Source organism: Equus przewalskii, chromosome 1 (genome assembly GCF_037783145.1).
Source record: "Equus przewalskii isolate Varuska chromosome 1, EquPr2, whole genome shotgun sequence".
NCBI classification, from domain to species: domain Eukaryota; kingdom Metazoa; phylum Chordata; class Mammalia; order Perissodactyla; family Equidae; genus Equus; species Equus przewalskii.
The window spans coordinates 144,983,349-145,011,255 of NC_091831.1; the positions used below are offsets into that span (position 1 = coordinate 144,983,349).

General features: G+C 34.4%; 1 protein-coding gene and 2 long non-coding RNA genes across 6 annotated transcripts in view; 1 reads left to right on the plus strand and 2 right to left on the minus strand.

Annotated features, from left to right (window-relative positions):
- Positions 1–91: 91 nt before the first annotated feature.
- On the minus strand, positions 92–5,402 carry LOC139076910 (uncharacterized). Of its 2 annotated transcripts, none has more exons than XR_011528941.1 (4): positions 5,300–5,402; positions 2,765–2,909; positions 1,516–1,613; positions 92–194 (listed from the first exon to the last, which is right to left on the minus strand). It is a non-coding gene; the product is annotated as an uncharacterized lncRNA (long non-coding RNA). The 2 variants fall into 2 exon arrangements; XR_011528942.1 differs by lacking the exon at positions 5,300–5,402 and adding an exon at positions 3,086–3,165.
- Positions 5,403–5,527: 125 nt separating this feature from the next.
- The window catches only part of CTDSPL2 (CTD small phosphatase like 2), an 89,582-nt gene continuing 67,202 nt past the window's right edge, over positions 5,528–27,907 (minus strand). For all 3 annotated transcript variants that reach the window (XM_008531242.2, XM_008531243.2, XM_070581819.1), the window contains exons 8-13: positions 26,236–26,322; positions 16,045–16,107; positions 15,861–15,940; positions 12,745–12,871; positions 11,081–11,176; positions 5,528–10,406 (exon numbers count right to left, since the gene is read on the minus strand). In XM_008531242.2, the coding sequence (XP_008529464.1) occupies positions 10,341–10,406; positions 11,081–11,176; positions 12,745–12,871; positions 15,861–15,940; positions 16,045–16,107; positions 26,236–26,322 (519 nt within the window). In that variant the 3' untranslated portion in view covers positions 5,528–10,340. The remainder of the gene's footprint in view (positions 10,407–11,080; positions 11,177–12,744; positions 12,872–15,860; positions 15,941–16,044; positions 16,108–26,235; positions 26,323–27,907) is intronic.
- Positions 7,122–27,904, plus strand: LOC139076909 (uncharacterized). Its single transcript, XR_011528940.1, has 2 exons — positions 7,122–7,207; positions 27,395–27,904. It is a non-coding gene; the product is annotated as an uncharacterized lncRNA (long non-coding RNA).

The window sequence follows — 27,907 nt, forward strand, 5'->3', positions numbered from 1 at the left end:
CTTCTTGAGGTAAGCGCTGCAGAAATTGGAGTTTGAATGACCAAGTGAAATTAGTGCATTTCCCATGAAAAGAACGCATATGGTCCCTCACCTGAGAGTGGCCCAATCCAGATAAACGGAGCAGGTAAACTGACCATAATGTAGGGCTTACGATGGGCTAAGCTGCACTCTGCCCTTTGGGCCACTGGGCTGCGCTGCAGGGTTTTAAGAGAGCAGTTTCAGATATTTTAATTTACTTACGAATATGTACTCGGCACAACATTCAAGTTATAAAAGGGTATAGACGATTATCAGCCATTCTGTTCTTTCTAGCAGCAACCATTGTTCCCCATTTCTTGTGTATCTTTTCAGAGAGTCTACAAATACACATTTCATCAAGATGGTCTTTCAAGAGATATTCTAGGGGTGGGCTGATGGCATAGTGGTTAAGTTCTGCCGTCGGCTTCAGCGGCCCACTTTGGGGTTCTGATCCAGGCCCGCACCCGCACACCACTCCTCAAGCCATGCTGTGGCAGAGTCCCGCATACAAAATAGAGGAAGATTGGCAACATATGTTAGCTCAGGGACAATCTTCCTCACCAAAAAAAAAAAAAAAGAGAGAGACTACAGCCCAGTTACTCAGTTTGTTCTCCATCAGCAGCAACACCTTGGGAGCTTGTTAGAAATACAGAATCTCAGGCCACGTCCCAGACCTACTGAATCAGAATCTGCCTTTTAACAAGATCCTCAGATGAAACTTTGCATATTAAAGTGTGAGAGGCAATGATATACAGGCATCCATTTATAATGATGGATTGGAACGAGGCAAGACAGAGGGCAGGGAAAGACTGGAATGTAAGGTCCTTAGGACACAGTCACAATCTTTTTTTTTTTTTTTTTTTGAGGAAGATTAGCCGTCAGCTAATATCTGCTGCCAATCCTCCTCTTTTTGCTGAGGAAGACTGGCTCTGAGCTAACATCTGTGCCCATCTTCCTCTACTTTATATGTGGGACGCCTGCCGCAGCATGGCTTGCCAAGCGGTGCCATGTCCACACCCAGGATCCAAACCAGCGAACCCCAGGCCGCCGAAGCAGAACATGCAAACTTAACTGCTGCACCACCGGGCTGGCCCCACACAATCTATCTTTTATTCACAGTTGTATCTCCACTATTTGGCACAGTATCTAATACATAAGTAAATATTTTATGAATTAATTAAATGACAAGAACACAAGCCTAAAAGTAAGGCAATGGCCACAGAAAGGAATGAACCAATCTGAGAAATATTTAAGGGTCAAAATCTACAGAATTTAGTGACTGTGCTGGTTAATTTTGTGTGTCAACTTGGCTAGGCCATGGTACCCAGTTTTTGGTCAAATACTAGTCTAGTTGTTGCTGCAAATGTATTTGTTGTATGCAATTAACAGTTAAATAGTAGACTTTGAGTGAAGCAGATTACCCTCCCTAATGTGGATGGGTCTCACCCAATCAGTTGAAGGCCTTGAGAAAACATACTGAGGAAAAAGGAATTCTACCTCCAGACTGCCTTTGGACTCTGCAGCATCAGCTCTTCCCTGGGTCTCCAGCCTGCTGGCCTGCCCTGCAGCTTTTGGACTTGCCAGATCCCACAATCCTGCAAACCAAATCCTTAAAATAAGTCTCTTTCTCTCTATACACATCCTGTTGGTTCTTTTTCTCCGGATAATCCTGACTACTACAGTGACTGACTGGATATGGAGGAGGAAGGGAAGGGAGAAGTACCTAGAAGATAATGCCTTTGGAGATTGACTGGTGGTGACAGCCGTCTATAGGTGCTCAAGTCAAAAAGCTGGGAGCTCTCCTTGCTTTCTTCCTCTCTCTCACCCTCTAAATTCAATCCTTCAGCAAGTTCTGTGATTTACTACCAATATTAATCTTGAATTCATTTAATTACGTCATGTCTCTTGCTACCACCTCAATCCAAGTTTTCTCTAGACTTTTCTACTATTACCTCCCAATTTGTTTTCCTGCTTCCACCCTTCCCTCTCCACAATCCATTCACTACACACTAGGCAGTTTTTTAATTTAAAAATGTAAATCAGATCGTGACACCCTTCCTCTCAGGTGAAATCCCTTTAGCGGCTTGTTATTTTTAGGGTAAAATCCAACTCCTTACTATGGCCTACAAGACCCTATAGTCTGACTCCTGCCTCCTCCCACCAACCCCCTTATGCCATTCTCTTTCATTAACTTCACTGCTACCAGCCCTCTTGTACAGGGCCTACTAAGCCTTTTCCTATTTTTGGACTTTGTACTTGCTGTACTTTCTGTCTACAATGCTCTTTCCACACCAGTATGGCCCAGTGGCATAGTGGTTAAGTTTGCATGCTCTGCTTTGGTGGCCGGGGGTTTGGATCCTGGGCCTAGACCTAACACTGCTCATCAAGCCATGCTGTGGGTAGACCCACATACAAAAACAGAGGAAGATTGGCACAGATCTTAGCTCAGCAACAATCTTCCTCAAGCAACAAAAAGGGAAGATTGGCAACAGACATTAGCTCAGGGCCAATCTCCCTCACCACACACACCAAAAAAACAAAAAGAAAAACCCTCACTTACAGTACCAAAATCACTGATTCATTACATATATAAAAAGTTAATTTATATGATTTGATATAGAAACAACTAATTGAACGACTTTTCCCATTTTAACCTCCCTCTCCCCAAAAAAAGCTTACCCAAGAATCTTACGAGATGTGAAATGGCATGTCTCCACTCAACTCCTATACATTTTTCCATACTTACTTTTGTACGGTGCCATAAAATCCTGAGGTGCCTTTCTACACCTGTCAGTAGACTGGACAAGCTATACTCCCTCGGACTTTACCAGTCTCTTGACCTCGGATTGTCCATTATGATGCTAGTGCTCAATGCATTAGCTGTTTGTTGTCTTGGAGAAAGGGAATACAATGTGTGGAGAATTAGGTCAACTTCCATATAACTCTCTTACTGGTCTCCCGCTGCCCCAACTCTATGCCCAATGCAGCATCCAAAGTGATCTTTTTAAGATAAATTTAATCATTTACTCCTTTGCTAGATTTTTACCATCCCCCCCCACCCCCTCACCTGAGCCTGGCTTTATATTCTTTCCATAAATATTCTACAGATCTCAACTTAATTCTTCAGCCAACTCAAGTCTGACTTCCAGAGTAGACTGTGTTATTTGCATGCTCAAAGCCATTCTTCTCCATTGTGACACTTTTCCCAAGAGTAATTAACGTCAGTCTCTACCACTAGACTGTAAGCTTGAGGGCAGTGTCAGCTTTGCTTTCTTCTGCCATTTGCAGAGCGTGACATACTAACACATAGTAAGGCAATGTCATCAAGAGGGCTACTTTTAGCTACCTTCAACAAATATTGCTATATATCAAACAACATTAAAGCTCATCGTATGGCAGCCAACAGCTCCACTTATTTGGTTCATCCAATACTAAGACTTCTACTTGGCAAATCCTTTATATGAGCCTGCTACCCCAATTTCTTACCAGACATCTCAAGCTATTCAACACTCACTCTTCATCACCCATTTCTTCCTTAACACTCAGCATATTTTCATCAAATATGTTCTTAGTCAAAGGTAATCTCTCCATTATCACTTTTCCAGTCTTCATTTGAATACACCTTACTGCTCATCTTTCTTAAAGACTCTCCCTGACATCTGTGATATTACAATACCCTGATTCTACTGTCAATTCCTGCCCTCTAGCTTCAGACTTCTCCCCAAACCCTCTCTCTCAACATACCCTCAAGAGAACTATTAGCTGCTTGAACATTTCCATCCTGTAGTTATTTGTACTGTATATAGTTTATAACATGCTTTGACATGTTTCATCTTTATAATTCTGGAAGGTAAAGCTTTGGTTCATTTTACAGATGAACAAACTGAGGCCCAGAGAACTGCTTTGTCTAGTAAGTGAATGAGTTATCAAGGACTTGAATTCCAGTCTTTTGCCTCTGAACTTTATGCTCCTTTCATTAACCATTCTCCCAAGTCAACTGTTCACCTGAAATCCAGTCATTTCTCTCTAAAGGCCTACTGCAGTGATTCTCAAACCTGTCTGGGCATTAAACTCCTTTGGAACTTAGGGAAAATAGTAATCAAAAGTTTCATCACAGCCAGGGGCTGGGGCTGGGGGAGAATGAAGAGATGTTACTCAAAGGGTACAGACTTCCAGTTGTATGAGGATCTAATGTTCCAGGGATCTAACGTACAGCATGGTGATTATAATTAAGAATACTGTATCCTATACTTGAAAGTTATGAGATCTTAAATGTTTTCACTGTAACAAAAATGGTAATGAATGTGAGATGAAGGATGTGTTAACTAACCTTATTGTGCTAAACATTTCATAATATATACATCATATCACATCATACACCTTAAACTTACACAATGTTATACATCAATTTGACTCAATAAAGCTTGAGAAAAAAGTCTCATCACGGAGATTGGGTGGGACCAGAGTGCTATTTTGTAGTTATACTGGTTCAAGTTATTATTAGCCTGTTACATCAAGTATAAATGCCTCATTTAGCTCACCATAATCTGGTTCTTTCTTGCTATTTTATCTCTACTTTTCAAAACTAACCCCTCCTTTTTTCTGGTATCATTCAAATGTTTTATTTCACTTCTGCACACAGTAATTCCAGAAATTAAGACTATTATTCCTCCTAAAGTCATTCAGTAATTGTAATTAAGAGACCTAGATTCTAATCCTAGCTCTGTGATCTTGGGAAGACACTTTTCTAGATACATTTCCTTATCTGTAAAATAAAGGGGTACACTTAGAATTTGGTATTTTCTTCCAGTTTAAAATTGGATCGTTAAAACTCTAGGACCTCACTTGCAACAACATGGATGGACCTTCAGGGAATTATGTTAAGTGAATAAGCCAGATACAGAAGGACAATCTCTGTATGACTCCACTCATATGAGGAATTTAAACATGTGGACAAAGAGAACAGATTAGTGGCTACCAGGGGAAAGGGATGCGGGGTGGACACAAAGGGTGAAGGGTTGCACCTACAACACGACTGACAGACAATAATGTACAACTGAAATTTCACAAGATTGTAACCTATCGTTAACTCAATTAAAAAAAAAAAGAACTCTAGAGCCTAATATGTACCACAAATTTTTGAATCAAGTTTCTATATTCCTTTTTAAGAAAATTTTGTTGGCTAAGTTGATTTATAAACTTGAGAAAGCTTTGTATTTACATGCAAACATGACTAGACAAGAATGCCAAGGCCTTGGGAAATAGCATGTTGTAGTGATACCTGAACTCAAGTCTCCCAGAAGAGCTGTGAGGTCTTGGGCTACAGCCCTCTCCGAGCCTCAGTTTCCTTATCTGTAATATACTCGATGTTCCTTACAGATGTCCTGAAGATCATCAAAAGGGAAAGTAATGTGAAAAAACTACATACTTGTAAACAAAAAAAGCACTATAAAAATCTTATTGATATTATATTGTTTCTAATGGCTGATAAAATATCATCAAAGAAAAGTTCTTCCATAAAAGTTTTATTTATCCCCACAACAACCCTGTGAGGTAGGGTGATCAGGGCATTTGAAGATGAGAAAACTAAATCTACATTACTTGTTCACGGCTATACTGCATAGTAAATAAGTAGAAACTAAATTGAGATTTTTAAATGTCCAGGACTTTATATTGATTCATGTGGAAAAAGGCAGAGAGAATATTAACTCCCCCCTACCTTAATGCAAAAAGGACACTGCCTTGAAAAATCCCATTTCAAAAGACGAACGTAGTATTTCATTGCTTATTTCTACAAAGATTTATAAAATAAAAAAATAGTGAAATATTTTACAGTTAATATATATAATGGTCTCATTCAGGGATATGTCCTTCAGCTGTGTATATGATCAGCTATTCCAAGTGCTAGAAATGCAATCTCTTAAAAAGTATGAAAGTTAAGAATGATAATGAGCAGTAGCCTCAATCTTCTTTATTATTCCTCCATGTATCTTGAATAAGTTCTGTGAAATCTGGTCCCAGTTTAAAAAAAGAAAAAGAAAACTCTACCACAAAGAGATGTCTGGTAAACTTTTATTTTGTTGCCTACTCTCAAACCGCTGTCACATCATTTAAAACAGTGATTTCCCAAACCTGGCTATTAGAATCACTTGGAGAGCTTTTAAAAGACACAGAACTCTCAGGCCCCACTCCAGACACAGTGAGAGAATTTTGCAGGGGCTAAGCCTCGGGAATCTGTATTTCAAAAGCTCCTCAGAGTAATTCTAATGAACAGTCAGGTTTGGGAACCCCTGATGTATTTTAAAATACTAACTAATATCAAAACCATAAAGTAACTAAGTATAAACTTGTTCTTTTATTCCCCTTTTAAAAATTTCTCAAAACACATTATATCCCCAGAACTCTTGCCTCTGGGCAAGTAATTTCAATTCAAGATACACAGAAACATTTTATAAAAATGTATCCTAGTGAGTGAGACTTGGATTCCAATAATAATTTAAGTAGCATTTAAATATAAGATACTGAGTTTTGTGGTTCTTATTCTGAAATTTAAAATGTATTTTATACAGGTTCCTAGCAGGCTCTCAACTCAGGGGAAGACATGAAAAGTAATGACATAATCAAGCACATCAGCACTGAAAAAATACTATACTCAAATATAGCTCATGAGAGGAATAAGAAAGTGAATGAATGACAACCTAAGGCCTTTTGGCCCATACATTTTTGTTCCCAGTCCACTCTTCCCCTATAAGGGGAAATAAAATAAACATTCTTTCCTAGTTGCTTGGCATAGTTATTCAGTTGGTAACTATTAACTAAGTTAATTTAGATACACAAGATTATAAGAGATAACAAATAAATACCTAGGAAGACAAAGAGAAGTCAAGTCAGAAAACCTTAACTAGCTAATGATGTAGTATATAACACCATCATGTTAGTACAATTAAATGAAGGCTTCAGTGTCCTTTACATTTCAGCTTTATGTGATTGACACAAGACGTGGAAGAGATCTGGTCCTTATGAAGAATTCTGTGCTCGCTGTAAAGATTTGTAGGAATAATAAAATGCTTTCTTCAATGATGAGATGAAGTCTCTGTTTTTCAGGCAAGTTGAACAAAACAATGAAAAACAAACTTCTTTAGAAGGTCGAATGAAAGTAATATCTAGCTGAAGAAGTCATTGGCCAAAGGTAACTTTTTTTTAACCATTCTATGATTAACCCTAAAAAAAAAAAACCCAAAAGCAAACCAGAAAAACCAGAGTAGTATAAAAAAACAATGTACACATCCATTTTCACTGACAATTACAAGAAAATAGCAATTTATAGAAGTTACAATGCTTTCAACAAACCCCCCCAAAATTTTGGGAAATGAGATAAAGCCATCAGGTAAATAAATATACATACTAGCTAATATAAAACAATTTATGCTTTCAAATTGTTATCCACTCTCTTTTTAAGACCCAAGGAGAAATATGGTGATATAAATCTGATTAGGGCTACATATATTACATGGAATTAAAAAACATAACTGATTAAAACATCCTAACAATAATACAAATATTTAAAAGAATGTCTTAAAAGTCAGACATTTATGGAAAATCACAATTGTAATATGTACTTTAGAGTTATAATGTGTATATAGGTCCCTTTTGCTGTGTCTTAGGTATCCTCCTTCCTGCATTTACTACACTCAGTTCTTAAGAGTTCATGTTTCCTGTGTGAACTGAAGGGACTGGGCACATCTCAATTCATAAAACAGACACTTCCGCTTTACTAAATGGAAGTGTTTAAGATGACATCTACCAACAGATAAAGAAAAGAAGGGATAATGAGGAGATAAAACATACTAAGGTGGAAGGAAGCTGGATAATTGTCTCTTTATAAATTATTTTAAATTCTACATTAACAACAAATTAAATTGGCCTCAAGAAATTTTCCCAGGTCATATTAAATTTCCCTTAGTTTCTTTCTTTTCAAAATCTTGTTACGCTTGATTCATTTGTCAGTCAACTTAAAATAACTCTCCTAGCATGGGACTGAAAACAGCTTTACCATTAATAAAAGATGATTAAAAGTTGATGTTTATTTAAAGTGCCCACAGGCACAATAGTATAGGTGCTTACATTTCCCTATAAGTTACGGGAAAGCCCTTTGAGACTGTATTTACTTAATCAGAAAAGCTTTCAGCAATTATCATGTACGCTGAAAGTTTAAATCTCGTATAGGTTTTGGGTTTTGCTGTTTGAGCATAAAAAGGGAACAAGGAGAAATGTAACTAGGTTCACAATTTTGAGCAAGAGCATATGTAAAGGTAACGTATGTACATTTTATTTCAAGAAAGACAGAAGACAAACAGCATAAAGATGCCCAGATGCCCTAAAGATAAATACATTTCAAAGATTCTCACTAAAATGAATCTGTAGTATTTTTTCCTGCAAGCAAAATACCTTTCTTTAAATTAAAACAAAAACAAACAAAAAAACCCCAGTATTCTGAATTGCAAATGCTTTTGCTTTTTTTTGCAGAAAATCTGCCATGATTATTTTTTAATGAATAAGGATCTTCCACAAAACAGGCTTGCTCTACATGCTAGATTTTTAAACAGTTCAGTGACACAATATGCTAACTACATACACAACAGATAATATAGTAAGAAAACACTCAACCTGATGAAAAGTTAAAATCTTCATTAATACACTGAAAATTGACATAACTCATGCCTTTAAAATCAAAAATACAAAAATTAAATGTTTTCCTAAAAAGATTTCCTTATTTTAAGGATTCATTTGAAAATGAAGCTGCATGTAATTTGTACAATAAGTTGTACAAGTAAACAGGTAATATACATAAAAAATTAAGTGACATACTCCTCAATTATCAGTTGTCCACCTTTAATTTCCAATACTGTACTTTCTTAACAAGCATACAAAATATCAAACTTCTCTTTAGAAAAAGTGCCGTTCTTTGACATCCTTTACACAAAAACAGTCTGAGCCTGTGGCATGTTAATGCAGTTGAGAGGCAAAGCATACTAACTTTTACAAATTCTACCTTCCATAAAAAGCCTCCGGAAAAGGAGATTACACGCCACTATAAAAATATCAACCTCTTGTGGTAGCTGCATTAGAGAACCAAGGCTTGAAGACTATTTTCATATAGCATAGAAAACCACTATGAGAGCATATTGACTGCATTGGTGGCTTGGGAGTTTACTGTGCCACAGGATTATGCATAGCTACTGTAAGGTACCAAGACTGTTACACAGAGTTTTAAATTGATTGTAACCGAGAGCATAACAGAGGTACTACCAGCCCATGCAAAATAACTAAAAATACTGAGTCACTGTGCTGAATACTTCATTCCTGGAGAAAACCAAAGGCAGCAGTAACCAAATCAAGCCCAGCAGGTGACCAAACTCATTCTCCTCAAAGATTGGTGAGCACAGTGAAGTCTGAGGTATACCTTTATCCATTAAATCTGTGTGCCATTGCAAGATATTACCATTTGGGAACACATGCCATCACAATGGTTTAAATCTTTTGAATATTAGTCATTCATATATTCTTATCTAACCAGTCTCTTGATTTTTGAAAAGATTTCACCTACAGTAGAATATTACAGAAACAAAATATAAATGCATGTCTTTCTAAATGAAACTTACATGGACTAAAAGTAGAGAATATTTTTAAACAAATATACAATATGCAGGCAGACAAAGCAGGAAAACGGCCATTCAAATGTATAATAAAAAACTAAAAATTGACTATTTCCAGAAAACTATGAAGCGCCTCAACTAAAAGGAATGCATAATGAAATTCTAATCTAATACAGGTCAAAAATGTAAAAAGGTTATAAACCTTAACAGGAAAAATAAAACAACTTTTACTGGCCATTCCTGTTGAAATGAGAATCTTAAAGTAACAGAAAAGTGGCTACAAACCCACTTAGAGCACCAAACAGAGAGAAAATAAAAGTCCATTTTCATCTCTGTTATTATCATAAAATCCTGTGTGACTACAGGTCAAACTGCTGGTGGCAGAAACAGAATTCTTTATAAACTGCAGATGTCCTGTACATAAAAAAATTTCACTGGAGTTGCACTAGTTCTAAAGACTCTTCTGTTTTAGCCTACCTACTGTATGTATTCAATCTGCGATAAAGTCTCTTTCTGTAACCCTTGATTATTATTGGGCACCAAAGATAAGAAAAGCAAGACGGGGTACAAAAATGCAAAATTTCAACAGTAATGGCAATGTTTTTGTCTTAGTCCAAAAGGGTCCTGCATTCTCTCCCCCTTCAGTGATTTGACAAGTCTTTGTACTTAATCTGGGGGCAGCAAATCATGCAAGCGAAATCTGTCTCTGATGTGAGGTCGAACATCTTCATTCTGTGTGAAAAAAAAAAAAGACATTTTAAAAGCCACATAATTTCAAAGATATGATCCTCATAACATTATGAACATTCTTACTTTGCAGAGAAAATATATCACTACTTATTTTACAACTTACATTATTTTGTTTGCTTATATATAAAGATACTACACAGAAGCAGTTAACTTAGAATTAAATTTAGATTTTTAAAAAGCACTATCATTAAAGTTTTAATTTTCTAAGAACAATTATGCAATAGAAAGCCAAGCCAAAAGTTAGGTAAAAGTGTTAAGCCCCGAATTCTAATTTATACATTAGTTTTAAAATTAATCCATGGATATAGGAAAAAGAACTCCCAGAATAAAGTTTCAGTAGCACAAGCATTAATTCTAGACCTCAACTATGAAAAGAAAATGAAATCAATTTAACACAACTAGTTAGTGACTTGTAAAAGGAAGCCCAATTAAAAAAAACATTCAACCTATAAATTTTTAAATACTGATAAGCATAATTTTAATATAATGTATAAGGTTTGAAAATGCTTGTAATCCTTTTCAACCTGCCCTAATCTCCCACCACATTGACTTAGAAAGTCAGTACACATTAAGTTGAGCAATTTAAAAGATTTACTTCAGTAGAGTTGGGGCAACAAAAACATAACACAAAAAGATAAATGATAAGATATACTTACCAGTTCTACAAGCTTCTCCAGAAATGGAATCAATTTTAGGAGTTCATTGTCATTTTTATCCATAAACCAGCTTTCTATAGGGATTCCATTAGATAGCTAAAAGGATAAATAAGTAATTAAACCTTTTTTTTTTTTAATGATTTTACTTTTTTCCTTTTTCTCCCCAAAGCCCCCCGGTACATAGTTGTATATTCTTAGTTGTGGGTCCTTCTAGCTGTGGCATGTGGGACACCACCTCAGCATGGCTTGATGAGCAGTGCCATGTCCACGCCCAGGATTCGAACCGGTGAAACAATGGGCCGCCCTAGCGGAGTGTGCGAACTTAACCACTTAGCCACCAGCCAGCCCCTAAACCCTCTTTTTATTTACATTTGTCTACTTTGGAAAAGCTTAAAAAAGAAGTAACTTTTAACTAAACATTGATCTATAAGTTCTTTTGAAAAGGAATGTCATCAGAATCTATGCTTGTCATATATTCTTTGACAACTCAATATTGGAAGAGAGAGATGTTAAGGAATAAATTGAAGACTAATTGGTTTTTCAGCATAATTTCTTCTTAGTTTATATAAAACTAAACAACAAGAAAGATCCATTAAAAGAAGTTTTGCTTAACATAACTAAAAACATTCCTTTACTCAGTCAAGAAACAGTTACTATTAGTCAATGCTAGGCATTGTGAATGAAGGGGTATTGCCAGTCTAAACAGAGAAAACTATCAGAAAGCATATACTTCTACACAGAGCCCATGTGCCATTCATTGTTTTATTCCCAACAACTATTAGGATAACCTGAAACATAGGAACATAACAAATTGACTCAATGGTATTCCATTGAAGGAGGAGTCTAAAATCGAGAATGCAAACCATATTTGTTCTATAGTAAATAATCTCTCGGATAAAATATCTTTATCCTAACATTTGCACAGAGCACTATGTTTGAGACGGTGAATAATTGAAATGATTTTATATGGGCCCAAGAAGAAATTCTTAAAAACCTATCTCAAAATGCAAACAAATAAACGTAGCGACCTAACTTGAACATACTTCAACACTTTATGCAGTTTTTTCTCTTTTCTTTTTTTGTAACTTTTTATTATGGATATTTTGAAACACAGAAGGGCAAATCTTGTTTCATCTACACCCAGCTCACTTTCCAGCATCCCCATTCGGCACTGATTTATTGTGAAGAAAAATCATAGCACATGAACATATTCATAATGTAAAATATATCTTGCAAGGATGGCTCATCTCTAGTTGAAGTTATGTTTCAAACAATCATCGACAAAAGGTACATACATATTGACAAAATAGTCTAAGAAAATATTTCAGAATGTCAAACAGAACAGAAGAACATGGTTTAGCTATATATAATTTTCAAACATATTTACAATTATTTATTTAATGGTAAGAATGCTACTAAATGATGTATATCTTCGTCCTTTCTTATTCAGATTTACTACTCAGATTTTTCTTTATGTTGTACTTCATTTAAAAGAGAAGTTTTCCACAAATATACCAACTTGGCATTTCTAATTCTAAAAGATGACACTAAACGGGAATTCCATCAATGAAAATTCTGTTCTCCCTCATATTCTGTTTGGCAGCATTTGTCCTCATTGTATTTTTTTTTCCTAATCTGAGTTTTTTTAGCAACCATTTTCCTACCTGATATGCAAAGGCTTGTGGTGAGTTGTCAATTATTATAGTTTTTGAAAGATCTCTTCCAAGGATATTTAAGTCCTTTATATAGTTTCCTTGTACACAAACACAATGTTCACGGAAAAGCCGGTGCCTAAACATAAAAATAAAAACAAATTAACTAAAAAAAATAAAAATCTCTAAAAAGTACAACACATACTGAAACATATTCACATACACACACCACAGGCTTCACACATTAAGCCTTATTTTCTCTCACAGAGGAAATTCAAATATAAATGTGGGCCTAAGTTTGGGGCTATCGTTTTACTATAAAAGTTCTTAGCCATTATTGAAATCTTACAACCAAATATTACCATGCCTTAAAGAACTTAGGTTTATCCCAAAACGTTATAGTAAATTATAAAGAGGGATTAAAAACTCTGTAAATTGTTTTTATAATTTATTTACCCAGGAAAGCTCAGTTCAGATGCAGCATCTGGTTGTCAGCGAGGTCCTGCTTTTTAACCAATTTTCCAGATGGTTGACTGAGGCACAAGGAGGTCAAGTGACTTGCCCAAGGTCACACAGTAAGTCAGTGGTTAGCCCCGCAATGGAACCCAGGATCCTCCTGGCTCCCAGTCCTTTGCTCTAACCAGAAGACCACACAGCCTCCCTATCCCTGTACATGCCAGAATAAAAAATGTAAGAAGGAATGTTTCCGTGTTGGCATTTTAAAAAATGTTTTTAGTTTCTCATAGTTTTTGAGAAAAGGTGCAAAGGCCAAAACATTCCATCATTTCAACATTTCTCAAACACCCATCTTTCTTTTAATTTAGTGTGAGTGTGTATATGATCATTTGAAAAAACAAGGATTGAATGAAATGATGAATTTAGACTGAAATATTACCAATGTAAACTGATGTTTCACCAATGATACTAAATTGAAAAATGCTATATTATTTTAAAAAGCTATTAAAAGTTTTATAATAATACTTATATACTATAAATATTATATAATCTCCATTTAGCACTCAAACTATTAGTCTCTGAATATTACTAATAATTGTACAGACCACCTTGAAATACTCCATTTGTATACATGAATAATTTGGTAGTTTGGCTTCCTTGTGTCTTAATCCCACTAAACAATTTTTTAGGAGCTAGGGCCTACTAATACCTGCATTTCTAATTATGCAATTTCAAGAAAGGGGCATTTTCTACCCAAAAAATCTGTCATAGCTCTAACAACAACAACACCTAAACTTATCAGTGCCAGTGGTGATGGCAAAGAGGAAGAATTTTACAACCAGACAAAATGTGGTAGAAACAGTTCTTTCCCCGCTCATTATAAAGAACATTTTAATTAAATGATCATCTACCTCTGAAAGGTTTAAAGACAGTCCTACTTTGAAATAATAAGACTGGACAAAAGAATTTAAGACCTGGTTGGTCCTAAATAAGATTCCATATTTTATTTGGATAAATATTTAGATATGAGGAAATTGGAGCGGCAGGTACAGCATGTATATGCAAGTCATATTGCTGCCTCTTCCCTAATAGCAGCAAACTCACCCAGGACAGGAGATAAGTGAATTATGTATGTGGATACTAATGGTTACTTTAATTAAATTATACTAAACCCCTTCCAGTTATTTAGGAATCTGAGGGTCAACCGCATGCATATGCAGTTTCAGGAAGAAACTACTTTTGCCAGTCGTCATGTTTGCATTTGGATTCATGAGATTCAGAAATCATAGGAATTTCTAAGTCTACTTTGTCACCAAAACAGATAATTCCTTATAGCACTATAATGAATTCAATATACTGTTCAAAAAGTTTTCTTTAAGTTTCTCAAAACACAACTAGATAAAACAAATTTGAACTCCCAAATGTGCAGATTTTATAAATCTAGTTTAAAAAAGGGATGTTAATTTGTAACATTATAATTACATGACTATACTCCAAGAGGGAATGGGTTATGTTGCTCACCACTGTTCCCTGGAATATTGGAGGTGCTGAATAGAAATCTTCAGAATGAATGAAGTTATAAAAGCAAAATAATTTGTATACTTTTGTTAAAGTTAGGTAAAATGAGCATAAATTATAATATACTTTTAAGAATAGAAAACATTTCATTTGTGTATCTGAAGCTTGCTTATATGAAAGATAAAATGGAAGCTGACTAAAAGGAGAAATTTTGATTCTTTAGATTAAAAAACAAAAAATCACAGTTCAATTTAGAAGGAAAAAAATTTCCCAAACATGGACATTAGGAAAAGCCTTTCAGCACAGTTGCAACCACTCAATAATAACAGTACTATTAATAGTAGAAATTAAGTTTAGGATTTTCACTAAGATTATATGGGAGAAAGCACTCAAGAAAATGAATATTCAGCTGTTAAAGCTTGTATGAGCCTTTTGTGGCATCTCTCTTAGCTCTTGTTCAAAGACTCAAAGATTAAATCCCAGATCTTAGAGGATGCAGCAAGATACTGCAGTCTTAATATCTCACTTCCACTGACAGAAATAATGGAACTAATTTTCAAACTGTTTTAAAATTACCCAAGGCACTTCCACCTAACTAAGAACACACTGCATCTGCTGGCTGAGGACACACACAAGGAACTGAGTCCAGATCAGGATAACCTGAGTGACTAAACAAACTGCAATTTCCAATTAGATTCATGTAATATTTTCTTTCCATGGAATATAAATTTGCTCTTGAAAAAAGCAAAAGAGTTTAATTTGATCTTTTCTGTTAAAACTTTCATTTCTCTATGCCATTAAAAAGGTGACATAACATGCATTAATTCAGAAACATAAGGAAAACATCATGCACAGTGAAAAATTCCACATACCCCCCAATCTCCCCCCAATCCCAAAAGAAGTAAGGATACAGCTGTAACAGTGAATAAATACATTTGATCCTTGTATCCTTTAAAGAACGTCTGTCTGGAGGTATATCATTAGGAACTCTTAAAGAGTTCTGGGGCTTAAAAAATTCATTTATTTTCACCATTCAACACAACAAATCTCTATATATGCAGCCAACTGAAAATGGCCCTCAAAATTAAATAGAATCATAGTAATTTCATAGATCAGTGTGACAGACATTTTCACTATTTCTTAATTAAATTTACCTGACCAGTTGCTTTTTAGGGTCTAGTATGTTCAGTAACTTGTCTGCATACACCTTCTTAGAAGCAGTAAAAAGAATGATCTACAAATTCAGGGGAAAAGAAGTAATCATTATACATGATCTAAATATGGGTACTATATTGAATAAAATAAAAATACTTATGTAAGTAGTTTAAGCATGTTTACCTCATACATCTGAGACATTCGTTCCAGGAATTCCCTGAAGAATGGTCTTAATCTCACATAAACCTGAAGAAATACAAAGACAGCCCTCAGCAAATAAAAATATAAAATAGAGACAACTTATTTATAAGCTATACTATGTTCTAACTTTGGAAATATTATAATTAAAAAGTTCATATTTTAAAGTAATACAAAAGTTTACTAATAAGTACCACTCAACCAAATGTATTTCACATACCAAAAATCACTTAAAACAATTTTCTAGTAGGGTAATAATAATCATTGGTGATCATTTCACTTTTTAATAGTTAAATAGCAAGCATACAATGTAACAGTACTTTGTAGAATATAATTTTAGTAAACATTTAAACTAAAAATGGAAGGTTTCCCTCTGAGATTTTGATCCACCAATCAGCTCCATCTTCCAGCCAGGCAGCATCCATCCAATTATTAGGCAGGCTCTGTGTCCACCTCTAGCTGACCTGTCTCAATGACCTTCCTCAATAATTACTAGAATTTCTTCTCAACAATCACCTGCTAAGAATACCTTTATTTTAAATTTCTATTAAATAGTGTTCAAGAAATAGATGTCTGGATTGGTGGGTTTAAATAAGTGGAATTTTTCAAAAATCAATCTTGTTCTATATTTACTGATTCAGATGTGGCATCTAAATTAGCACTACTGGGCTACTTGAGATTGAAAATATAATAGTCAAACATATCAGTTATCAAAACTTACTGGCAATATCAGGAAAGACTACAATACGCAAAGAACTGCCTTATATACATTATTTTCCTATTTCCGTGTCTGCTTCTTGCCTACTTTTAATATGGCTCTTGTAATATATTCCAATATTCAAAAAGCACAGAAATATAAGCCATGAGCAGCTACTAACACCCATTTACAAAATATTTTGACTCCTTTAAATTGTACTCATTTTGTGAATGAATGAATTCAAAAGTGATTATTAACCTCAAACAAATATTTACACAACACCTATGTACTAGATTCCACTGGATTCAGATTTTTTTAAAAAACTTGTGAAAACAAATTCAAAATCAAGGCTTCATGGAGTTTAATTCTGTCGTCAACACACATCTACACAAAAATGCCCTCATGATAAAAATTTTGTTCTGGGAATGTTTTATGGTAGAACAAGGAAATCAGGCAAAGGATTCTAGGAGGTAGGGACTATGTATTACCAACCTATAATTTCCAAAGCCCAAAGGGCATAAGACAGTGCCAAATAGATAGTATGTACTTGATAAAAAAACCTGTTGAGTAAATGAAATAGAATTGCCTGAAGTTAAGCAATATGGACAAAATAAAGAAAGGCAAGCCTACATGACTACACAAGGGCAACTACTGAATTGCCTTAAGTGATCACTTGTGGAAGACAAATTTTGAACAACTATTAATATGCTAATAATATCACTCTATCCCCACCTCCAGGCTAGAATGATAAAAGTTTAACTTGTTTTTAATCCTATTAGTCAGGCATTTTATCTCGATTTCTTGACTAATCAAAAATAAAGTAAGCCACATACTCCTACCTACCCCTAGCAAATAAAAATAATCAAATCCTCAGTATCCAATCACTATCATTTAGGATGAGGTACAGAAGTTTTAACTAGAGTTGCTCTTCTAATTAATTTTAACATCTTCATTCTAAAACATTTGGTATAGTTTGTGGCCTTGGCTGAAAAACCACACACACTTTATTTGTTTAGTAATCCAAGTAACTGATAGATTTTAGATATATTACTATGTTAACTGGCAAAATCATTTTTTATTAACTATGGGTCTTTTCAAAATAGATTTGTGATGGTTAAGAAAAAAACAACCAATTCTGCCAATACTTTTTTTTCAATTATCTCATCTTAAGGAGGATGATAAACTATGAATAGGAGCCTTTTGTTTGTTGCTAAGAAGGTTTATCACTTACATGCTTTTAATAACTAAAACTGTTTCTCTTTTGCATATGTATATTTTCATTTGTTTTCAATATCCCTGTTACCTCTTGCTCCATATTGTAAATTAAGATAAGCAGGACCTCTGTTATTTGGCATTTGTTTCCTCTGAACACAACACACTTCCATTGTAGAGGAATACTTCTATTTCAACAATATTATCCAAGTATAATAAGTGGAACACTGTACAAAGGTGACATTTTCCAACTTCTTAGAGAGTGACTGCCATATCATGTCAAAACTATAACTTCATTATGCAGTCTACAAGTTTGACTAAATTTAAATTTTTACATCTTAAAATCTGACATTACTTTCAAAATATACTTGTTTACTGAGGATGAAAAGTGGCACTGAAGATGGGAGAATGTATTGCTGGAGTGTTTCCTTACCATCAGAACAGAATAAATGTTGACTGTAAAAGTTCCTATCCTCAGAACAGATTCACCATTAGAACAAGAAGGTGTTTCAAAATTAAGAGACACAGGCAGAAACTGAGGTGGTTAGTGAAAAAAAGAATGTAGAAAGGTACAAAGTAACAGTGAGCAGGGATGGGGTTACGACCACATAGGGGACTGCCATGTGCTGCAAAGGAAAAATCTCAGAAACAAAAATAGAACTATAAGGCCAGCAGGGTCTAAGTCATTTGGATGGATATATTAAAGCAAAAATATATAGAAGTCAAGAAGCACCAAGTATTGTCCAGTAGGAAACAAATAAAGAACAACTGTATGCTTAATATACTGAGAGTATAATCACTTACTGTGTTAGGTCACAGAGATACACAAACATACAGATGCACACATAAGCATGCTTCCAAATCTATTCCACAGATGCCCTTAACTCCATTTTTCTTCTTTCTCATAATAAAGATTCTTGTACTGAGCTGCCTCCTTCCTATTTTCTGCATTCTTTCTCTACTTAATATTTCACCAACCATCCTTCTGCAAACATGCAACTCTTCAAAACCATGTAGTCTTACAAATGTAATTTTCATTTCAGTCTGGTATACGTACACTCCTCCGAATATATAGCAATTCTTCTATCTATGCTACAAATAGTTTTAATCTTCTATCACTAACCTAAATATATTTTGAAAAAATTAAAAAACTGAAAAATAATGCATAAGGTTGTAATAAGAAACAATTATTATATAAAAATATCATACCCAAAGATATGTCTCTTTTTTCTTTTTTAAGCTTGGCACTTGAGCTAACAACTGTTGCCAATCTTTTTTTTTTTCTGCTTTTTCTCCCCAAATCCCCCCAGTATATAATTGTGTATTTTTTTTAGTTGTGGGTCCTTCCAGTTGTGGCATGTGGGACTCAGCCTCAACATGGCCTGATGAGCGGTGCCATGTCCGTGCCCAGGATCCCAACCGGCGAAACCCTGGGCCTCTGAAGCGGAGCAGTGAACTTAACCACTAGGTCACTGGGCTTGCCCCAAGACATGTCTTAAATAAGATTGACTATTCTTACCCCAAGATAGGGATTTATGAATATGTACATTATGTAAAACTTTTAAAATAAAATCTACTAGAATAATATCTGCAAAACAGTGATAATGGAACTAATCTTTCATAATCTGTTGTGGACGGATTTTAACAAAATTTAAATTTTATACAGAAAAGCAATGAATAAATAACAGAAAAATAACATTACATTAACAGTACATTAACATTACTTGATATGAACAATACCTGTTAGCCTATACTTTCTTTGGTATTAAGACAATGAGAATGTCCTATAATTGTGTATATAGATAGTCCGAATAGGCCATAAATGGTTTAACAGGACTAGATTTGATAGAAGTAGTCCTTAAAATATCCAGTTATAAATTGATTATAAATATTTTGTGATAAGGTTGGTCTAAATTCAAATTCATGTCTAAGTATGCAATGTCAAGTTATATACACTGAGTAATTTCTATTAGTTTACCAAACCTTTATCTAATATAGAAAACTTTAACAGCATGACCCAAAAAAAGGAGGAAAGAAAACATCCAAAGATAAGCAGTTTCAATTTGTGGGCAAGTGATTAAGAAAAAAAAGTTCTTACATGTGAATCTTTTTAGGAAAAATTATTCTAAATGGTTTTAAGCACAGATAAAAGACTCTAACATATTCAAAAAGAAACATCTTTAATAGTTTTTCCATGCTATCCTTTGAACTTATTGCTACATTGTTGTAGGTTAAAAAATAGTAAGTTCAATGGGACTCACCCACTTAAGAATTTGGCACCCTTAAATAAAAAGATTGGTGAATGCTATTTATTTAGTCAGCAGTAAAGATTTAAAGCAGTAGAAAACTAACAATACTGGGGAATGTGAAAACTGAGATGCTACAGATAACTGAAGAATCTTACCATTAGTAGATACCACAGGTGTACAAAGTGGCTCTGCCAATTTTTTTTTAGCCCTTCTATACACTTCAGTTTTCTCACCTATAAAATGGGTATAATAACAGTACCTACCTCATAGGGTTGTTGTGAGGATTAAACAAGTTAATACAGGTAAAGCACCTAGAACAGTGCCTGGCACACTGAGACTGCCAATAGTTATTACTATCCACCTTACTACTTAAAAGTAATCAGTCATAGGGAGAATAGCAGGAACGAGTCTGACTATGGGACAGAAATAGGCAACCTCAACTCAAAGAGAAAGCTCCAAGGCTACAATCTACACTTTTAGAAGAGGGAAGATAATAATGAGTTGCATCAGTTGATAGCTTAGCTATTTAACTTAGTTAACATTTTCTTAGCACCAATACCGGAGGATAGAGACAAAACCCAAACCTTCTCCATAGAAAGAGGGTTGCTCAAGTAGGCCCTGTGGAGGCCTCAACTTCATAACCCATAGGGTGATTTTACAGTCATCTTTTGCTTCACACAGTTCCAATAAGAGGTAGATGGCTGCTAGGGATAAAGTACTGGTAGGTGGATCAATCTGAGGATGAATAGGTAAATACTAAAACATCAGAACCAATAAAAACAAACAAAAATCTCCAAACTAAAAACTCTGCAAAACCTTATACTGTATTAAATTAAAAAAAAATTGAAAAGGAATTTCTTAGAGAGTCCAAGTGGGATAAAGGGAAGCTTAAGGCATTCATACAGATGGTATATTAAAAGTTAGTAATGAAGCACAATTTTCAAGTAAAAACTGGCCATTATATATATTTTTTATTTAAACGTGTATGTACATATACTTGCGTATATATATAAACTATTGATACGTTTATATTAAAATAAAATTTAGTCATTTTAAAAGCAAAAGAAGGGGCCATTTTAGTAAAACAAAAATGCTGCCTTTAAAAACAAATTCTAAACTTTGAAGCCTCCAATTTAATATGCTTAGTAATTAACTGTTGCCTCTCCTAAATTTGCAGAACATTTTTAGCTAGTGAACAAGAACTTTCCATGTATTTTCTTAATGAATTGCTAAGATACTTTTACAAAGAATTCCCCATGAAATACATTTTATCTTTGAGAAGTAGACAACTATAGGTTTTAGTTATCTTTCTTTTTTTTAACCTAAAATTAAAAATGGATAATCATGATGAAAAAATCAGTACCAATGACTGACTATTCTTACTAATAAGGATAGGAAAGTTACTTTAAAATTATTTTTAAAATTTACTTAGAATTAATTATTGAAATATTGTTCCCTACCAGCTAAAATATTACTTTTATCCTCAATACTAAGTGTTCACAACCCCAAATGTTGTATTTAAGGCACAAAAATACACTGTACTTTTGTACAACAAAATTATGCTTTATGAAGGTCAAAACTAATTGCCTCTTGTTTCCTATCAATTTAAGTCAGAGCTTGAGAGAAGGAAAAGCTTGATTAGGTATTTATTAGAAAACTCCTCATTTAAACGATTGATATTTTTCTTCAGGAAGCAAAAATAATGCTGAATTTTCTAGGAAAAACTGTAGAGAGGAGAAAGAAGCCGCTTACTCTCTGCTTCTCTTGTTCTCTGATATAAAATATTTGAAATCCTTATGAAAATTATCCTAGGCTGTAAGGTTCCCAAGAAAACAAACAAACTATAATATTGGGGAAGAGGCTGAGCTTTGCTAATCATGGGGTGTCCCACCCACCTTCTCCCCCCAACTTTTCCCGTAAGAGCAACCTTTACTAATAAAACAAAAGCATCCTTTAGCAAGTAGCTCCCTATAGGATCCTATCTCTCCTTGAGTGCTTACCACAATCTGATTTCAGGACAGCTGACCCAAAGTTTGTTGATTTTACTTATCTTCAGAAAGCCACTGACTGGCTAAAGTCTTATTGGTGAACAGAGTCAAAAATCAGATGCCCCTGCCATACTTTACAGAATGAGGAGTTGGACAACACAGTTACGTTTGGCTGCACTGTGGTGAAACATATGAGGCATCTTCTTTTTGTCTTCAATTAGCCACGTTTGGGCTGAGTAGCGCTATTACATCTTCAAAAAACTGAGCTCCAGTTCTTGATGGAGATAGAGGAAGGTCATTGAGGAGGTGGTTCAGCTCAAGAGCTAAGTGAAAAATCTGTCTTTTGATTCAGTCCTGCTTGTGGATAGCAGTCATCTTCTGGATGGAAGAGGGAGTGAGATGACCTAGAGTCTTGAATTGGTGGATCTGCAGGAACAGAAACTAAATACAGTGGAGACCTCTTAACTGAGTAACACCACGAGATGGATTTCCTGACAATGTGTCAATATAAGCTAAATATAAAGATTAAACATGTGCATTGGAACTTATCATGCACTTGTTTTTCTAGATATCAAATGCATTTGTACCATTCTATGAATAAATGCATTTCCCAATAACTAAGTGTAAAACAATTTATGGAAAAACTGCCAATTTAAGGGGAAAAAAAAGACCCATTCAAATAAAAATCTATATACTTTGCCTTTGTGAGTGCCATACTCTCAATTTAAAAACTCAGTTCTTCTTTCAAATGACTTTTTCTCCATATGGTGTCAGTAGTAACGTACATTAAATTTTAACTTGAGTTGGATCTTTTAGGTTTTTTTATCCCCTAGAAAAATGGAATTTAAATACACTCAAGGTACCATATTAAAGGTTGAATAATCTACCTGCTCATAAATTCTAAAGCTTGCATTAACTAAGCTGAGTCCTACTTATCAATCAAAAGAAGAGTATATATACATGAAGTCAGGCAATCTTTAAATGTGAGTGGTGGCCACCTTAAATTTCCCTCAAATTTTCATCTGAAAAAAACTAAGAAAGCCCACAACCAGATTACAGTGGACTAATTTAAAATTTCTCTATATATTAACAAGAATTTTGATGAACAATTGATTACTTACTTCCACTTAGAATCTGAATATGTAAATTTACTGTATATACTCTCACAATTACTAGACCAAGGGTCAGCAAACTACGGCCTATGGGCCAAATTCAGACCGTCACTTATTTTTGTAAGTAAAGTTTTATCAAGAGACAGCCACACTTATTCGATTATGTACTATGACTGCTTTCATGCTACAATGGCAGAAAAGTAGTTTGCAACAGAGACTGCAAAACCTAAAATATTAACAACTGACCTTTTACAGGAAAAAGTTTGCCAACCCCTGATATAGACGATTATTAATATAGATATAAAACAATTTACACTTTAAATTGTTTTGAAAGAAAGATAAATAACAAGTAGAATTAAAAGTAGGTATAGGTCAACCATAAAAACCTTATCACAAAAAGAAAGCAAAAGTAAAAAAAGTCCCAAGAGGGTATTTTATCTGGCTTTGATTCAGATGAAGAATTTGATCCTATCTTAAGATTACCATTTTATTTTTAAGAGTATATACATAAATGCCATGGAACGGACATGTTCAAAAGTACATAGACAAGTGCATAGAATTGTTCACTTAAAAATGGTTAATTTTATGTTGTGAGTTTCAACTCAATAAACTATTGTTTAAAAGAGTATATACAGTATTTTACAGGATTCTACCTTTAAAGTGGGCCACATTATATTGTAGTGGTTAAATATGTAAGTTACATCTTACCTAATAATGTGGTTTCTCCAAAATCTCTTAGATCATCTCAGACCTTTGTGTATATTTCTTCTTTGCCAGTAGATGGAGACAACACCACTGAAAGTTTAAAAGACATCATTCCCTGTTTAAAGGGAGCTTGCTGGTCTGAAACTGGGGGAACCCTAACCCAAGGTTTCTTCAAAGTTATTTTTAAAAAAGCAGACAGAATGGCTATGCCAAAACAAGAAATCCAAGGGACTGTACCCAGTGTTAACTATGGACATCCTCAAAAATTTACTGAAGAGAAACTAAACTCTACACACGATGTAGTAACTAAATCATAATATTAAAATACAATCATCTCTATAACTTGTAAGATCCAAACTTCCTGCTCATTGCTCCTCATTTAGGCTACATAATTTATTTTTCAGGTTCAGAAAGTGTAATTCAGAATATATAGGAAAAGTTCTTTGAATTCCAGAGGTAGATGCAGTACATATAAAATTTTAATAAGTATTAGTCATATGCACTGCTAGAAGCCTTTTATTCAAAATAAGACAACTATCCAGATCCACATGAAAATAATAAGCACTTTATAAGGAAGAGAATTAAAGTAGAAATGGTAAAAGCAGTAAGAAAAAATTCAATTTTACGGTCACACTGAAAAGAAATGCTCATGAATGGAAAGAATCAAATTCATCTACTTTCCAAGTTTCTTTCGCTATTAAAAATTATATAAACAGACCAAAACCATCTGCAAGAAATAAATGTCAAATCTAGAAGCTTAAGAAGTCATCTCATCTATATTTTTCAAATAACAGCTTTCCTTTACAAATTCAAAGCCTGAAAGCCATTGTTTTTAAGCGTAATTGTGAACTAAAAACAAGGTCAACAAGCTAAAGAGAGAGAACTAAGATATTGCTATACTACTTATATTTGCCACAAGACTCCTGTTCTTGAAGTACACTAAACAAGAACGACCTCTTTGGCATAAAATGTCTTACAAAGAAAAAGATTTACCATAAACCAAATAATATCCAGTTAAAAAGGAATACAAAAATCTTAAAATCCTTTACTTTCATGTATATTTTGCTCCTCCTCTGATCACATATCAGAACTAAAGTCAGTTTACATAAAAAAGAAATGAACACAGTATTCAGATATTACCATACCTACAATACCTATCTAGGTTAAACTAAAACTCAGAATAACTGCTAAAATAAACCCTCTTATAACTCACTACAAGGTAAAGAAGGTAAAGCAGACCCTGAACCACAAACTTCTATTTAACTCTGAAATTTTATGATTCCCAAGAGATAACTATCGTGTGCCAAGAAAACCATACCCACATTCTGACTGCCTGTTAAGAGCACATAAACAACCATAAACACCTTTCCTCAACCACATGGTAAATGTTCTGTGGCTTTATTTAGTTAATCCTTGGGTTGGCTTCCTCCTGACAAACAACAGATATTTTGACCTTTCTCAATCCTTCAACAACTATGGTATGTAGGAAGGTAATGCTAATTAAATAACAACCACCACCACAGAAAAGCACTATGCAATTTTCAAAGTGTATTCACATATATTAATTAATTCAAGTTTTATGGCAGAAAAATCTCAAACATAAAGACTATGGCTAACACACATAATTCACAGTGAAATGTAAATGATATTTTTATTTTGCACTGTTACCTGTCCATCAACACAGATGAGGGAGAAATGCTTATACCCAATTTTTCTAGGTAAAGCAATAACTAGAAGAGTATCCTGGAATTCTGTGATTAATAAAAAGTAGATCTACCAAACTGCAATCTACAGACCACATTACTACAAAAGGAAATAAAAATGACCAACAAGCAATGAGTTTTCTTTATATTAATTGGATTTTGGGGGGGGAAACAATCACCAGGTGTTAACCTGGCAATTTCTTCTTAGGGATCTATGATGTCAGTGCTCCTGCCTCCACCTGCTGGCAAACAGATTATGAAACTAGCAGAGATCACCGGGTAAAAAAAGTTCACATTTTTTTTGTAACAAATTAATGCTGTTTTAAGTATATATTTAGCAGGATGCTACTCTGCATTAATAAATCATTAAAAGATAGATGAAATCCATTAAAAAAAACATTAAACTTCACCAAAAAATAAATAAATATATACACAAACATACGAAAGATTTCTTGGTTCAGAATGTTATCTAACAAGCCAAAAATCAAGTTAAAAATTTTTTTAAATTACCTGATAAATGACATCTTGGAAAAGGACTGGAAAAGTAAGTGCTGCATCTTCTAGCTCATTTAGACTACAGTGTACTAGTGTTTCATCCTTAAAATGAAAAGCACATATTGAATGAAACAAAATATTAAATTTCTAATGATAATTTTATGTATTCATGATCACCAAAAGCATTTATTAAAGCACCCATTCATATGTGGAATTTTACATTTATCATACATCACCATGTGTGGCACAGCAATTTGGGAGGGGATTTTCTAAGTGACTGGTTTTCAGGTGGACCAGCAAACAGTATCAGCACCATCTGGGAACTAGTTAGAAATGCAAATTCTCCAGTTCCACTTCTGATAATTCAGAAACTCAGCAGGGGGTGGAGCTTAGCAATCTACATTTTAAATAAGCCCTTCAGGTGATTTGGATGCACGTTCCAGTTTAAAAACCACTACTTTGAGTTCTGCAGATGCCAACTTTCTGTTAAGTAAACCACAGATATACTCCCCTCTGCTTTTTTTTTTTCAATTAGCCAATGGAAGTTTAGAGTCTAATTATTTAAAAAACACAGATATTCTATTCATATAGCTCCTTATCCATAAACCTTTTATAAAGAATTTTATCTTAGAAAATGGATGTTTTAGTATCTGTTGAATATGTTTCATAGACATAAACATTGTTTAACTAAATTAGCAGTCCATGACAACTTATCTTTGATGACCAAACCTTTTCTCTCTATTAAGAGGATAAGAAGGTGAGAATCATTTAATGTAACATATGTGCAGATATTCATATTTCTCAAATTTTGAATGATAAAAAAACAAGGTTTCCATTTGTAGTGACACTTTTTTAAGAAAAAGATAAAGCTGCTAATAACTACCCCCCAAAGTTTTTCAACGTGTCTAGGATGAATTAAAATGAAACACAAATGTTCATACCTTGTGATTCCACACCTTATTAGCTGGAGTGTTTCTTTTAACCTAAACTGTGGGGAGGCAAAGAGCTAAAAATACTCTAGATATGCCTCATTTTCTTTTAATAACATATCAGACTACACATTTCAAGGTATTCTCTTAGCATCTTCAAAAGGTATTCTCTTTCCTACAATTGAATCATAAATAATTCTACTACTTCTTCATCTACAACCTACCTAATTTTTTTTTTTTTCCAGGAAGATTAGCCCTGAGCTAACATCTGCCAATCCTCCTCTTTTTGCTGAGGAAGACTGGCCCTGAGCTAACATCCATGCCCATCTTCCTCTACTTTACACATGGAACACCTACCACAGCATGGCTTGATGAGCGGTGCCATGTCCGCACCCGGGACCCGAACCGGCGAACCCCGGGCCACCGAAGCGGAACGTGCACACTTAACCGCTGCACCACTGGGCAGGCCCCACCTACCTAAATTTTAATCATTATTCTTTATCCACTTCCGTAAAATTTCTCATTTATGCTCAGCCAATTCTTCTTTCCTTCTCTATTTACCTTCACATTGGACTGAAAATTATATGGCCAAACTTATCATGACCACACCAATTCCTAACATAAAAATCTAGCAAAATCTCTTTTTCAGTTTCTCCACTAACTTGCACATCAAATCGACACTTCTCATAATCAGTTTCAAAATTTTTCTTTCTCTTCCTTCGTATCCTGTAATAAATACCTTAAATACTTAGGACTTC